General features: G+C 46.3%; 1 protein-coding gene across 2 annotated transcripts in view; it reads right to left on the bottom strand.

Moving 5' to 3' along the window:
* Nucleotides 1-10,750, bottom strand: part of GGH (gamma-glutamyl hydrolase) — a 22,131-nt gene extending 11,381 nt beyond the window's left edge. Inside the window, exons 1-4 of one of the 2 annotated variants that reach the window (XM_006019135.3) lie at nucleotides 10,590-10,750; nucleotides 8,005-8,116; nucleotides 3,680-3,730; nucleotides 1,678-1,762 (exon numbers count right to left, since the gene is read on the bottom strand). In XM_006019135.3, the coding sequence (XP_006019197.2) occupies nucleotides 1,678-1,762; nucleotides 3,680-3,730; nucleotides 8,005-8,116; nucleotides 10,590-10,728 (387 nt within the window). In that variant the 5' untranslated portion in view covers nucleotides 10,729-10,750. The remainder of the gene's footprint in view (nucleotides 1-1,677; nucleotides 1,763-3,679; nucleotides 3,731-8,004; nucleotides 8,117-10,589) is intronic. The other variant, XM_025198507.1, reaches the window with a different exon arrangement.
* Between the last annotated feature and the right edge of the window lie 5,709 nt (nucleotides 10,751-16,459).

The following is a 16,459-nucleotide window of genomic DNA, read 5'->3' as shown; positions in this document are numbered from 1 at the left end:
CCTGCTGAAGTGGTTATACTCTGTATGAAATAATTAAATGTTCACTGGGTCAGAAAGAAACTTGTTAGAGCACTCACCCAGGAGACCTGGCTTTCAGATCCTGCTCCAACAGTGATATAAATATTTCACATGAAGTGGAAGAACTTCAACATGAGAAACTGAGACAGTGCTACCCAAAAATATAAGATCATTAGAGCACAGGTGCGGGCAGTGAGAAATGTGCATTTGAACAGCAATAGCAGAGGAAGGATTATAAATCTTGGGTTTTCCCTAACTGAGAGTGCCCTAATGACTGGGTTACTGCTCTGTTTATATCTCCCAGACACCATAGGTGATCAGCACAGAGAAGTCTATTTTGTGAGTCCTTTGGGGTCAGGTATGAGCTAGATGCCTCGCTGCTAAGTGATGTCAACACAGTTTTGTGCATGCTTAATGGAAGAAATGTAGTTGCCTGGGGACTTCAGCAGTGTTGAGGGGCTTTAGGCCCCTACAAGTTAAGTAGCTACTAAGCAGCAGCCTGTGACACAGTGGGTGCATCTATAAAAGATGCTTTACTGCACAGCAGACTAATTTGCTACACAGTAAAGCATCGCTTTCTACACCTGTGCGGCAATTAGGGTGCAGTAGACTAATTTACTGCACTGCCAGGTAGTCCTGTCAGATATAAGTGTTATCTGGCAGCGCAGTATATTACTGCACTTAAGCGCACATGTAGACAGTGGTGTTAGGATTAGTTTATTCCGGCTCAAATTGAGTCAGAGTATACTCAGTCATATTAACTGCAAGTGTAGATGTGCCCAGTGACTATGTGTTCCAGGGCTGCTGTCTCAACTGTAAGTTGTAGAAGTATTTATTGTAAATTGTTGCTCTATGATACAGCACTAGTTTACAAATTATATTTATTAAAATGTGTTTCCTAACCTGACTTTGCATAAATTCTAGTCAAGATTTAATCAAAGAGACTGGCAGTATACCTGAGGCATACGTTTAGGACCTCTCTGAATTGTCTACTCCATATAATTGCCAGCTTGTGTATGGGAGGACTCAAAGTAAGGAGTCAAGGCTTGTTTTTCTGCAGCTGATTGTTCCTGAGTTCGCTAGAGTGGTGGCACAGAGATGACATAATGGTACCTGATTTTCAGAAAGTACTGAACTCTCACTCTGACTTTTAAGATGTTTGGTCTGAGGTAACATAGAAAAGGAGTAACAAGTATTTCTGTTTTACAAAATATAAACTGTTCCAAAGAAATAACAAGCAAGATTGAATAAGTTTAGGCAAAGAGGATGAATAAGATCCTTCTCAGAAATAAAGTTCTATAGAAAAAGAAGTCAACAGCTGATTTCCCTGAAACTAGGAAAAGAGACCCCAAACTCTAAAGTTCAGATTCAGATTTTGTGATGTCTGAAGTTATTTGGTTCAGATTTGCATGTTAAACTACTGCATGATTTACTATACAAACACCGATAGCCAGCTGCTTATTAATAGATGCAATAATTGCTTCTCGGCCTCTTGTAGGCTAAGATCAAGTGTAGCATAGTATAGGAGTATAGTAGAGTAGTAGTAATACTACTGTAATACTATTATTTTCTATTCCAGCTGGAAATTGTCCAAATGCGAGTCATTTTGGTCTCTAAACATTCACAATAATCAGAATGGATCTTCCATTACATGGTTACCTCTAGTGCTTTGTTGTAAAATATCCGAGCAATACTGGAATATTGTGAAGTCTTAAGGTTCACACCACCTCCTGGAAAGAGCACCCTGAAAAAGAATGTCCAGTGGTTTTATTAGTAATAATGAATACCTGCACTGACTACAGTATTTGAGTACATTATGAGCAAAAGGTGAGAAGGTCTGATAGGTGAATTCTGAGACCTAATAATATTAACAGGAGCAAATATCAGATTTGGTACCAGGCCACAAGAAGAAGAATGGCAACATGAAGCAGGTTGGAAAAGGATACGGAGGAGGCATGAGGAGAGGATAGAAGCAGCAAACAGGGTGAAACAGCTTTGGCAAAATGAAGGAATCCACTGGAAAATGGGTACTGACAAAATAAGAAAAAATGGAAAGTAGGCAGCTGTAGATTTCATAGATTTCATAGACATTAGGGCTGGAAGGGACCTCGGAAGATCATCGAGTCCAGCCCCCTGCCCAAAGGGGAAGTCAGCTGGGGTCATAGGATCGCAGCAAGATAAGCATCCAGTTTGCTCTTGAAGGTGTTCAATGAAGGCGCTTGAACCACCTCCGGTGGCAGGCTGTTCCAGACCTTGGGGGCTTGGACAGTAAAGAAATTCTTCCTTATGTCCAGCCTGAAACGGTCTTGTAGTAGTTTATGACCATTCGACCTAGTCGTCATCCCTTGGGGCACTCTGGTGAACAAACGTTCCCCCAGATACTGGTGGTCACCCCTGATAAACTTATAGGTGGCCATCAGATCACCCCTGAGCCTGCGCTTTTCCAGGCTAAAGAGCCCCAGGGCTCTCAGTCTGTCATCGTAGGGTCTGCTTCCCTGACCTCTGATCATGCGCGTGGCTCTTCTCTGGACTCTCTCAAGCTTCTCCACATCCTTTTTGAATTGTGGAGCCCAAAACTGGACGCAGTACTCCAGCTGCGGCCTCACTAAGGCCGAGTACAAGGGGAGAATGACGTCCCGGGATTTGCTTGAGAAGCATCTATGGATGCAAGCCAGCGTTTTGGTTGCTTTACTAGCCGCAGCATCGCACTGCAGGCTCATGTTCATCTTGTGGTCAATGATGACCCCCAAGTCTCTTTCTTCCATAGTGCTAGCCAACATAGCACTGCCGAGCCTATAAGGATGTTGTGGGTTTTTCTTCCCAAGGTGGAAAACTTTGCATTTATCGGCGTTGAACACCATCAGATTCTCGTCCGCCCACTTGCTGAGCCTGTCCAGGTCAGCCTGGATCACCCGCCTGTCTTCTGGTGTGGATGCTTTGCCCCAAAGTTTGGTGTCATCGGCAAACTTGGCCAGTCCGCTTCTGACTCCAGTGTCCACATCATTAATGAAGATGTTGAACAGTATGGGTCCAAGGACAGAGCCTTGGGGGACCCCACTGGTCACAGGACACCACAATGAGTGACTTCCATCAATTACTACCCTCTGGGTCCGACCCCGGAGCCAATTTTCCAGCCAGTGGATCGTGGAGGACCCAAGGCGACAATTGGCCAGTTTCTCCAAGAGGCGATCATGGGAAACCAGATCGAAGGCTTTTTTGAAGTCAAGATATATGACATCAATCTCTTCTCCCTTGTCCAGGTGATAGGTCACCTGGTCGTAGAAGGAAATGGATTGGATATAAAGTACAAAGCCAAAACTACCATTCAGATACTGCTCATGTCAGCGTGCAAATGGACAAAAAGAAGTACCAGGGTAGAACTTTGCAGTCAGACAGGTATCTGACCAATAAGCACTTTCTAAAGAGCAGGATAAAAGAAAAAAAATAACTTCCTGTCTTAGCACAGGCATGTAATGGGGAATACTCATCAAAACTTTGCAAAAAAAGTAGAACTGAATAGCACTTCCAACTAAGAAAAGTAAAACGTATGAACTTTGAATTCCTGATAGAAAAAAAACAAGGACTTAAAAGTAAACCAGTGTCTCTAATATTGTGAAATGTCTTTAAAAACTTCAATAGGAGACTGATGTTCAACACTTACCCATTTATAGACTGAAAAATCCTATCATACTCTTCATCTGAACAATTTAATCTGAAATACCAACAAATACAATTACTGTTATTGTCTAAAACTAATGAAATTCTCCATAAAAATACCAGATGTGCTTATTGGCAACCATTTGCAATTGGCACAGAATTAGTCAAACAGGAAGTGTACAAAGAAAAAAGGAAAGACAAAAAAACGAACCTTGTCACTAAAAGCCCAGTTCTGCCAGCCTTACTCACTGGGTGCCTTTACATGTGACACTACGTTGTTGTAGCAACATGCTACGGCAACATAGCACTGGCAGGCACAAACTGTGGCACTGCAGCTACATTACCATAGTGATGTGCTCCCTCAGTATAGCGCATCGCTACGATGACATAGGGACTAAAAATAATCATGTGCCGCTGGCTGTTATTGCACTGTCATTTAGTAGTTCTAAAAGGAAATACAGGCAGTCCTCGACTTACAACGTTTCGCGTTACAGTATTTCGCACTTAAAACATTTATAAATTGACACCCCGTTTCAAGTTTCTGACATCAATTTCAACTTTACAATACTTGATCTGACACCAACCCACGCCAGCGAACAGTTCGCTGTGTTGCCCATCTCCCTGGAGAACATCTGTCCAAATTTACTTGGACACTTTCTTTAAGAAAGCGGACAAGACTCCAGAAAAACCTACAGCCAAGACTCCTGAGAAGAGGCCTTTAAAACGTCCAGCAAAGAGCCCTTTAAAACGTCCAGCAAAGTCTCCTCAAAGAAGTCCTTCCAAATCAATAGGATTGCAATTTAAAATATAAATACATTAATGTATCTATATTACTCATCTATAATTGATTGAGTACAAAATTCTGGGTTATTTTTGGTGAAAATAGGGTATTGGGTCCTGGTTCAGGAACTAATCCCCCATTTATAACATTGTTTCCTATGGGAAAATTGGTTCTGAGTTACAACGTTTCGACTTAAGATGTGGTTTTCAGGAACCTATTGTGTCATAAGTCTGAGGACTGCTTGGACTAAATGATGGCATAGTAACAACAGTGCTATAGGGGCACATGTAGACACACCTACAGTTCAAGTACAATCATATCATAGAAAAGTAGGGCTGGAAAAGGACCTTAGGAGATCATCTAGTCATCTTTGCCATCTGTCCTATGAAGCCCATATGTCAAAGGCATTTCAGTAGCAATGGGGGAAGCAGGGAAGGTAGAAGTGGTGAAGGCCTGCCTTTGGACCGAGCTCTGTTAATCTGGCTTGTTACTTCTAAATGTGCGCTGACCCCTGGTCTAACCTGCTCTTAAAACCATCTAAAGACAGAGGTTCCACAGCCTCTGTAGGTAGCCTGTTCTAATACTTAACCCCCTTCAGAATAAGAAAGTTCTTTGTACTGTCCAACCTAAATGCCTCTTGTTACAAAGGCTTTCCAGGTGTTTCAGGCCAAATTGGATTGACCAGATCTAAATGACAATCAGGTTCTCCAGGGTCAATAAGACTACCAAGCATACCAGGTTTTTCTAAGACTTGAGGCTATCAGGGGTCATGGGGATTTCCAGGACTTGATAGGATGGTTTACCTGGAAGGTGGGAGTTCCAGGCTTAGCAGGTACAAAAGGAGTTCCTGGTGAAGTGTTTGGTGCTGAAAGGTACCGATGGTAAGTTGATGAGATGGAGCCTAGCCCTACAGAAGTATGACATGCAGGTGATTCACATTAAGAGCAATGGAAATGTGATTACCAATGCATGAAAAAAGGGTTCATTGGTTGCAGTGATCCAGCTCAGATCAACTTTTAAACCAGGGAGAGATGTGACAAAAGGGGCTAAGAGGACTGAGTTCTAGCCTACAGCTCTCACTGGGAACACTACTGGTGAACATATGTTGATGTACATATTTGTAAATAGTTTCAGAAGTAGGACATCTAGATGCCCTTTTCACCAGTGGGACATCTAGCGCGAGATAGGAGTCTGGGCCTGGCAGCAGACTACATAGCCTGTTCTCTGATTGGCTCCTCATGACTTTGTTTCATGTTTCATTTTATTGGATAAATGTTGTCCCCAAGATAATACTACAGTTTTGTAACAGTTTTTCTGCAAGTGTGACTGACTGCCAGAGGAGAGAGAGGGAGCCTCTGAGAAAGTTAGGGGAAGAAAAGGTAGTCTCAGGGAGAACTGAGAGCTGAGGAGAAAGGAATAGTCCCATGGAGGACAGAGCAGAGTCCATGCAAGGATAAAGGGAATTGGAGTGGCATACTAAAAAGTGTTTGGAGTAGAGCCATCTACTGCGCTGTTTGGGATGCTCGAATGATTCCCACCTCTCCCATTTTAAAAAGAAAACACTCCCTTTACTAGGAGCGGACAAAGAAGGAGCTCTCTGAAGTGGAAGTGCTTTATAAGTAAAGAACTGACAGGCACATGCCTTTCACATTTACATTCCTTTTTTGATCTTAGAATATTTCATCTGAAATACTCTAGCTGTGGAGTCAATGAGTTTTTGCCAAATCCAAGGCACAGTTGCCGACAGATCTGCCACATTGCCAGGGCTTCCTGGTCTCTACTCCCCAGGAAAAATGGTCTAGTGGGAAAGAGGATTGGGGATGAGAACCCTAGGAATCCCCTGCAGCTGAGCAAACAGCTCAATGAACTGTGAGCTTTTTTGCACACTGGAAACTCTAGTTTTCAGTTAACCTTCTTCACAATTTGACCTTTGTGAAAATTTACCTTTGGCCACTTACCTGTTTTGCTAACACACACTAGATGGAAAAGGTGAGGAAGACCAACATGGTCAGCAAAACTTTGACTATCAAAAGGAATTTTATGTGGGATTCAAACCTGGTTGTGATTCTGTTCTGTAGCAGCAGCATTACCTGCTGTACTATGTTAATTCATATTAACATAGTATTCAATATTGTTATTTTACATTTTTCTGTTGGCTAATAAGCAGTAGTATTTCCCGCACTGTCTTTGCCATATTTATCCAGTATTTGAAATACTCACAAAACATGGAGCTCTGTGTAGCAGTAGTTTCTTAATGACATTAAGAAATGAACTCTCTCTCAAACAAATTAAGACTATTGGCAGTTTCCCATTATACCTGGAGCCCTAGCTTTATTTATGGCACTACAATAGCCTGAAAACTATCAAATATATTTAGCAGACTGCTAAGTTCAAGGTTAAGCAGAAACTTTTAATGCAGTGTGTGACAGGACAATGGGGTGTGCCTGTCCCTTTCAGAAGGCAAGCAGCCAAAAAGACAGCATGCAGGTGGCGGACGGTGATGGGAAGAGGGCCGGCATACAGCCATATAGGCCCTGAGCCTGACCTGGTCAGGCAGGCCAGCCCTGAGAGTCATTCAATGAGAAGTTCCTGGAAGCAGAGCTGCAGGGCTCCTGAACTGACTGAGAGCAAGCAACTCTGCAGGCCTGGTAACAAGAGAAGATACCTGGGGCAGAGAGAGACTTGATTCAAAAGCAGGTGCCCTTAGTTTTATGTTAAGCCTAGAGGAGGTTTGGAGGGTACAGATGCTTTTTATTAAGCTGTACCAGGGTTTAGCCTTGAGCCCTGATGGGTGCAGGTTCAAGGCCCACTTAGAGAACCAGTAGCATAGGAGGAGCTAAGAGTGGAGCCCATCAGTGAGTGCAGGAGCCCAGAGAGTGGGGATCCGAAGATCCACAAGCCAAGACCCCGAAAGAGACTGGAAGCAGGATCAGAGAGGATCCAGGAGCTCAGCATGGGCTGAGAGAGAGCAGGACCAAAGGAGGTCCAGAAGCCAGGGGGCCCAAGGGGGACTGAGCATCAGACCAGAGTCTGAAAGCCCAGGGAGTGGTTGGACCAGGGTCGAAGAGTCCAGACAGAGAGGCTGAAAGGGGATCCAAGGGTGTGAAAGCCGAGACAGAGGGCCTGAGAGTATCAAGGTAGCCCAGAGAGGGGCTAAGTGGAACAAACCTCAAGTGACATCAGTGAGTGATAACATCCACAAGGCATGGAGCATGGTGTAGGAGAGGATGGAGCCACACAATGAGCCCCTAAAGCTGCAGGTGTCCTGCTGGGGCCCCAGGCCATGGGGGGCTTGGCAGCGCAGGCTGCTTTTCCCTGGGCCGTGAGGGCTCTGAGAAACCAGAAGTGCCACGGTGGGCACTTCCAGTTTCACTTTTTTCTTACAAGCCCTTACAAGATGGTATGCCACTTAACAGAGTTTGCTGGCTTGTAAGGTACTGGATAACTCAGCTTTTACTGTATGTGGTTTCAGCACCTGACAAGATTAGGACTTAAGGGTTTAAAAAAACCTGGAATTACGACCCAACTACAACTATGTGGGACCTTACCTTATTGGCATGACCCGTGCCCCAGCTGATTCTATAAACTTCACGTATGAAGCAGCAAGGTAGGACTTCCCATGCTTCAAGAACGATGGGGAACATTCCTGTGTCAATATCCCTAAGGAGCCCAGAAAAAAAAAGATGATATGTGCTTTACAAATAAAAATAATTATATTCCAGGAGAAGAAAAATTAAATCTATACCCCTTGATCGTGTCACTGACTTGATTCACATGCTGCATTAAGTATTACACTTAATGACTAAAAAGTAATTATGAAGTATGCAAAAACTTGGGTCATTAGCAAACAGCATTACCAACTTAATACAGTAAAAGCTTTGTTATCTGGCACCCACAGGGAATGGAGGGTGCTGGATAACAAAATATGCCGGATAACTGAGTGGCCCAAACAGGCATCTTTGCCTGTTCAGGATGCCACCTGTCCCGCCGCGTCTGAGGTGTCGCTGCCCCTCCTGCCGCATTGCCACCCCTCCCACAAGCCCCATGGGCCCCGAGGGACAGGGAGGGGGGACCCATGCAGACTGCTATACCCAGGGCCATGGGGGCTTGGCAGCGCAGACTGCTTTCCCCCCAGCCCGTCGGGGCTCCGCAAAACTGGAAGTGCCACGGTGGGCACTTCCAGTTTCACTTTTCCCTTACATGCCCTTACAAGCCAGAATGCCGGTTAACAGAGCATGCCCACTTGTAATGTGCTGGTTAACACAGCTTTTGTTGTAGTCTGAACTTTGAATTCCTTGCTTTATTTGTCTGACCAGTGCCACAAAAGAACACTTTAAAAACAAGGCATCAACTCCAAAGACTTTACAATCTAGTGATGTGACCTGAAGGTTAATCCACATATGTATAGAATTTATGAAATCCTATAAACATCAATAAGGCTTCTTTGGCTTCATGAGTACAGCCAAACAGATCAAAAAACTGTGAACATGGTATTTGTATTCGAGGTGAGATGATACTATTTACTGTGCAGTCCAACATATCTGCTGCAGGCTATTTTTGTGGTGGCAATAAGCATTTTGGAATGTTCCATTTTCACCTTTTTAACGGACTTTTTGTAACTATAAAATGCATAAACAATGGAGATATTAATCCTGCATCTTAAACTTTAATCATATAAAACTGTACAGAAAAAGGCATCTCGAATTCTCAAATCAATACCCTGCTGGGCTCTATTATTTCAAACACTTGGGTATGTGCTTCATTTTAAGCAAGGGAGTAGCCTCCTGGAAATAACAACAATTTGTGCGTGGGCACATCTACGTGAGAGACTGACTGTGTAGCAACCGAATAATACTGTGCAGTAGTGCGTCATAGCACTAACAGAGCTAATACGCTACTGTGCAGTATTATTAAGTTACTGAGCAGCAGCATGACTTAAGACATTTGTTGGCGCTACTGCGCAGTAACTCCAGTTACTGAGCATTTATTTACTACTTGATTATATAAGTGCTAAATAAATGTGCAGTAACCACTGCACAGTAATGTCTCATAGACGCTCTGTGTCAAGTTGTGCAAAACTGTAGAACTCTTGGTTCAGAGATGATACCTTTTACTAGACCAACTAAGAAATTGCAAAAAAATTATCTAATAATGATTCTTTATTATTATTATTATTATTATATAACAAGAATCATTATTAGATAATTTTTTTGCAATTTCTTAGTTGGTCTAGTAAAAGGTATCATCTCTGAACCAAGAGTTCTACAGTTTTGCATTTCTTTTTGTCTCATACCAACAGGGCTACCAAATACACCCGTGTGTCAAGTTAAGCACGTGTGTACTTGCAGGATAGGGGTCCTTCACGTTATCTTGATAGTTTCTGAACAGCATCATGCAGGTAACAGACTAAAACAGTTCACTGACCTTTTATCACTCAGCTGGGCAACTGTATCACATGACTTGCCATATTATGACTTCGGAAAAATTGCAAAAACCACAGGGTATTTTGAAACCCAATGGGCCATAGCTTTAACTTTGCACAAACTGCTGTGGCTCCATTCATTTCATGTATATCGGCCAGAGATGTGCCTCCCAACCTCTCTCAAGGGGTTTGCCTCCCCCTGATTATAACAGAAGTGATATTAAAAACATACCCGCACAACCACAAAGGGAAAAGAAACCGACCAAAAAGCTGATGCTGGTGGAGATCACGATTAACTTTAGCTATCGAAAGCAAAAGGAAATTGAAAGGCTGCCAGTGGCCAGCTCCTTCACGGGGAACTCTTTCTTTTCAACATCAAGAGCTCTTCCTGCCAAAGATCGTGGAAGGGCTTTTCTTTACTTTTGGGAACAGCGCCAACCAGGAACTGAGTCCTGGGTGGAGGCTGCCCTTACGCCCCAATTCGCAGCAGGAGAGAGGTGGCTGCTGCTGAAGCCCATGCTGTCATAACAGGGGCGAGGGGCTCAGTCAGCAGGGCCATGGCTCTCTCCCGGCATAGCTAGGCTTGAAGCTATGCAGAGGGGGCTGAGCTGGGGGGGAGGAGCTATTCTTTACTTTTGTGAATGCCCCGTGCTAACAGGCTGCAGCGCTCCCCTGCCCTGGGACATGCCCAGGGACGTCCGCCCGCCTTACCGATGATGGGTCTCTCGTTGCTTCTCTCCAGGTGGCCCCGGTACAAAACGGAGGGCAGAGCATTGGCGCAGAGGAGGAGGGAGGCCAGCGAGGCACGCAGAGCCCAGGAGCCCGGCATGAGCACGTCTGCCCGCAGCATCCAGCCGCGCAGCTGAGCCCCCGCCCCCGCGAGGCGGCTCCGCCCTCGCCCCGCCGCGGGGCGCCCTGGGAGGTGTAGTCTGGCTGCTGCTCCCCGCGGGGCTGGGTCGGGGCCCACACGTTGGTCCCCTGCTCCTTTGCACCCTCCTCTTCTGCTGGTGCCAAGCCACAGCAGCTCCTCAGGCTGCCAGGGAAGTCATCGGACTAAACTCGTGGTCAGACCCAGAAGTGGGCCACGGGAATAAATTCATAGATGGCTAGGGCCTGGGAGGGACCTTGTAGATCACCCGGTCCAGTCCCCCTGCACTAGGCAGGAAAAGACAACTGGGGTCAGGTGAGCCCAGTGAGGTGACTGTCCAGGCTCCTCTTGAAGATTTCCAGGGTAGGCGACTGCACCACCGCTGGAGAGGTGTAGGTTGTAGCTGTGTTGGTTTAAGGACATAGGCAGACAAGGCTCTAAATTTTTTTTTCCAAATATTTAAGTTGGTCTAATACAAGATATCAGATTCATCCAATGAACCTGGTCCACCAGTGGAGGGAGTTAATTCCACAGTCTGGACACCCGGACTGTGAAGGAGTTTTTGCTGGAATTGAGCCTGAAGCGGCCTTCCAGGAGTTTGTACCCATTGCTCCTGGTCTTCCCCAGGGGTGCCCTGGTGAACAGCTGTTCACCAAGACCTTGAAGTCTGACCCCCCTGATGTAGCAATAAGCCACTACCAAGTCCCCTCTTAGCCTTCTCTTTCTGTAGGCTGAAGAGGCCCAAGTCCCTCAGCCTCTCCTGGTATGGCTTGTCTTGAAAGTCCCTGATCATACAGGTGGCTAGTCTAGGGAACATCTCAAGTTTTTCCACATCCTTGTTGAAGTGCGGTGCCCAGAACTGGATGCAGTACTCCAGCTGCGGTCTCACCAGTGCAGAGTACAGTGGGAGTATCACTTCTCTAGTTTTGCATGAGATGCAACGGGTAGATCAACACATGGATCACCAAACTTTAAAAATGAGAAAAACGTGGGGAACTGTGGCTTCTCCCTAGCAGGCTGTCAGAGTTCCAGGTTGCACAGGGCTGCTTGGGGCCCCCATGTCTATGGGCGACTGGTGCCTCCTGAGTCTGGGGGGGGCACCCGCAGAAGTCAGTGGCAGGGACGGGGCTCACGAGCACCTGCAGAAGCTGCTGGCAGCAGCGGTGGCAGGGGACCACCCCCCCGGTATCCCCTCTACTAATCGCCTATGGCCATGCCCCACACACGCCCACCCTCTGCCCCACACATGAAGCCCTGCCCCACACAATAGGGGGCAGCAGGTCGGGACTGGCCATCGATGTTTACAAATGGGTCCTGGTACAAAAAAAGTTGAGAACCACTGATCTAGAGCAGCGTTTCTCAACCCGTGGGTCACAACCCAAATGTGGGTGGTAAGAATATATGCAAGAAGAATATATGAAACAGAGAATATGAACATAAGAAAGGGAATACATGAGGTTGGATCTAGGCTATTCTCTGTGGTGGCAGATGACAGAATGAGGAGCAACAGTCTCAAGTTGCAACAAGGGAAGTTTAGGTTAGATATTACGAAGAATTTTTTTCACTAGGATGGTAGCAAAACACTGGAACAGGTTACCCAGAGCAGTGGTGGAAGCGCCATCCTTGGGGGTTTTGAAAACCCAGCTAGACAAAGCTTTTGATGGGATGATCTAGTTGCCGATAGTTCTGCTTTGAGCAGGGGGTTGGACTACATGACCTGGGGGCAGGGAGCATCGGGTCAGGAGTGAGGGGCACTGGGTTGTGAACTGCACTTCATCAACCTCCTAGGTACAGAAAGTCATGAACTCAATATAGACAGTGGAATTCTGACACACTGCAACCTGCCAGACATCTGCCTTCCCAAGTACCTCTCCGCTTTTACCTGCGCTGCTACATCCCCCTTCTCCACCACCAGCTCAGCCTGTCCCTCACCCCCTGATGCCTCCATTTCCATTTTCACTGACTGGCTTTCTTGCCTCCATTGTATGCCAGCCTCTGGCTTCTTTACTATTTCTTTCAGCCAGGACCAGGAGACACACCAACTACAGGTGCCTCCTCAGCCTGACAGGGTTTTTCAACCTGAAAGCTGACATCCCAGGTAGCTAAGCTGAGCTCACCTGGAGTCTCACAACTACACTGTAACCAGCAAACCTCAGGCCTGTCAAAGATGTGACAGGTCTGGGCTTTCCCTAGCCAGAACTGTGTGCGTGCGTGTGGTAGCTGGAGGTTATGGCACCTCCTACCTGCCTTTCACCAGGGGGATTCTCAGTCCTGGCATTTCCTGGGGCTGCTGCACCATCCGCAGTCCCACCAGGCCTCCCCGACCCTGGCAGAGTGCAGTTTTAGTGGCCATGCCCAGGACCTAGGGCCTCTTCCTTCCCCATAGCCCCAGTCCATACCTCCAAGTTCATCCTGGCACAGGAGCTCAGCAGGGATATGTTCTTCCCCTGCTGGCTGGTGATGTAGTGAGTGCCCCTTCCAGCTCTGAGAGTGGAACATTAAATGGTTTTAAAAAAATGAAAAAAGGAAATAGGTGTGGGCAGAGTGAGGAGTGGCATTCACTCCATCAGCACCTGGAGCTTGGGGAACCCCAGCAGCAGGAGGTTCACCTTCAGGAACACCAGCTGCTCCCCCAAACCAGGATCCAAAGAGGTGTGATGGGGTGTCACTACACTCCCAGCAATGCTGAACACACTCTTGTTTGGAACACTTGTTGGTGGACAGGACAGGTGTTCCCAGGCAACCATGGACAGATCCAGCTACATTTGGCTGCAGCTTGCCCAGTAGCCTAAGGGATCGCACAGCAGCGGCTCCACATCCTTGGTGAGATAGGCAGCCACCAAGGCCTGAGTTCTACCTGCCTGATGCTGGGATCTGGTGCCTCTAGACCCAACCATGGAAGCCATGCCCCTGGCCCACATTGGCAGTGCCTGTGGTAGAGGAGGAGACTGGCTGGTAGATGGTGTTCTGGCATGGGACAGTGGATCCCTGTCTTCCATGTCCCCCTACCTCCGCCCCCCTCCCCCCGCCGTTCTGCCTCCTTGACTGTCTTCACCAGCACCTCCATCCACTGATTCAGGCTTTGGGGACTGACTGGTAAAAGCCTTGGAGAGATGGGAGTCCAGGAAGGGTGGGCATTTCTCAAGGGACTAATCCTGCAGGCACAGAAAAGGACCATCCCAGTACACATAAAAGGGGGCAAAAAAGCAAAGAAACCCTCTTGGTGGAGCAGGGAAATCCAGGAGAGCCTGGAGGGAAAAAAAGAGGCCTACAGGCTATGGAAGCAAGGGGCTGCCACCAAGGAGAAGTATACCTGCTTGGCTCGAGCTTGCAGGGAAACAGTGAGGATAGCCAAAGTGGAAATGGAGCTGTCCCAGCCACCTGCAGAGGGTTCAAGATTGATTGAGAGTGTGATCAGGGGGTAGAAAGGTAAGAAAGGTTTATTGACTTAACAAAAACACGACTACGCGTAGTATACTAAAACAGATAATGACAGACAATAATAATTCACATCGGCAACTTATTGGCAGGCCCCTCTGATGCCTGATGTACAAGTTTCTCTTTCCACAAAGCTCAGCGAAGCCAGGCGTCCCGATCAGCGCTGTCCGAGAGGTACCGGGAAGGACCCTGGTATTCAGTCCTTGGGCTTCTCGAGATCCATTGTCCCGCTAATCCAGGTCAACAGCTAATTAATCCCTTTTACAGAGCTGTATCTTCCTTCTGAATGATTTCTGTGTGCCAGCCAATTTCTCATTCTGAGCTGTGCTGATAAGTTACAGCCATTCAGATTCTTTTTACTTCAACTGTCCTTAGACTGACTAATAGCAGTACAAGCTTTGCATTCCTTTGATAAGGTTAATTTTAACTATGCCAGAGGGCCTTACTACTTCAAGACTTTGCTAAATTTACTAGGCCTTACTTTATACAAGGCCTTACTACATCTTAAACTTTAATTAGATTCTTAGCAACAACATATAGCTTAATATTTGAACAAATGACAGAAAAACACTTGGTCTAATCTTCATAGAGCCTTCAGCAAGTACATTTATCACACAGACATAATTTTCAACTGTCACAGGAGCTTAGGCTGGCAGCAAAAGTTAAGGATAACAAAAAGTCATTCTTTAAGTACATGGGAAACAAAAAGGAGGTGCAGGGTAACTTAGGGCCCCTTCAGGATGAACTAGGGCAACTGATAACAGATAGGATGGCCAAAGCAGAGCTTCTAAATGATTTATTTGCATCAGTGTTCCTGGATACGAATACGAATACACATCCCATTGGGACCTTAGGTAAGCCCAGTATAGATACCAACCCACCAACTGTACAAGCTGACCTAGTAAAGGGGCACCTGGAGGGGTTGAATGTATTTAAGTCAACAGGTGCTGATGATCTTCATCCTAGGTTACTTAGGGAATTAGCTGGAGTCATAGTGGAGCCGCTGGCACAACTGCTTGAGCACTCGTGGTGCTCAGGACAGGTCCTGGAGGATTGGAAAAGGGCCAATGTGGTCCCTATTTTCAAGAAGGGGAAGAAAGAGGAACCAGGTAACTATAGGCCGGTTAGTCTCACCTCTATCCTTGGCAAGACCTTCAAGAAAATTGTTAAGGACCATATTTGTGAGGGACCAGCAAGAAAAATGATGGTAAGGGGCAATCATCATGGGTTCATAGCAGGCAGATCCTGCCTGACTAACCTGGTTTCATTTTATGACTAGGTCACAAAATGCTTGGATGAAGGAATAGAGGTAGATGTTATTTACTTAGTTTTTAAAAAGACCTTTGACACTGTGTCACACCCAATTCTTATAAGTAAACAGTTGCAATGTAGATTATTACACAATCCGGTGGGTGGAAAATTGGTTTATCAGATGCACCCAGAGAGTGGTGGTGGACGGGTCGATTTCTTCCTGGAGAAATGTGGGCAGCGGAGTCCCCCAAGGTTCTGTCCTGGGACCAGTACTATTCAATATCTTCATTAGTGACTTGAACGAGGGAGTAGAAAGCACCCTGTCCAAGTTTGCTGATGACACCAAACTATGGGAGGTACACAACCTAGACGGCAGGGAGCGAATCCAGGCTGATTTGGACAGGCTGGCGAAATGGGCCAAACAGAATAGGATGCAGTTTAACAAGGATAATTGCCATGTGTTGCACCTGGGGAGGAAGAATCATCAACACTCCTACAGTCTGGGAGGTAGCACAACTGCAGAAAGGGATCTCAGAGTCGTAGTCAACTCCAAAATGAACATGAGTCACCAGTGTGAGGAGGTAATAAGTAAAGCTAGCTGCGCCCTTTCTTGCATAAGTAGGTGCATCACAAACAGGTCTAGGGAGGTGATACTTCCCCTCTATGCGACATTGGTCAGGCCACAGCTGGAGTACTATGTCCAGTTCTGGCAGCCGCACTTCAGGAGGGATGTGGATGGCCTGGAGCGGGTTCAGAGGAGGGCCACTCGTCTCGTTAAAGGCCTACAGAAAAAACCCTATGTGGACCAATTGGGAGAGGCTGAGAGGTGATCTCATGGCCCCCTACAAACTTATCAGGTGGGGACAGCAAGAAATAGGGGATACAATGTTTACCAGGGTGCCTGTCGGGGTAACTAGAAATAATGGCCACAAACTGGAAGAAAGCAAATTCAGATTGGGCATCAGGAAAAAATTCTTTACAGTGAGAGTTGCCAAAACGTGGAATAAGGTTCCTTGGAGGTGTT

The sequence above is a fragment of the Alligator sinensis genome, unplaced genomic scaffold, assembly GCF_000455745.1.
Source record: "Alligator sinensis unplaced genomic scaffold, ASM45574v1 scaffold860_1, whole genome shotgun sequence".
Lineage (NCBI taxonomy): Eukaryota > Metazoa > Chordata > Crocodylia > Alligatoridae > Alligator > Alligator sinensis.
The sequence above is the reverse complement of the archived record's forward strand: the minus strand, read 5'-3'. Positions and strand labels throughout refer to the sequence as shown.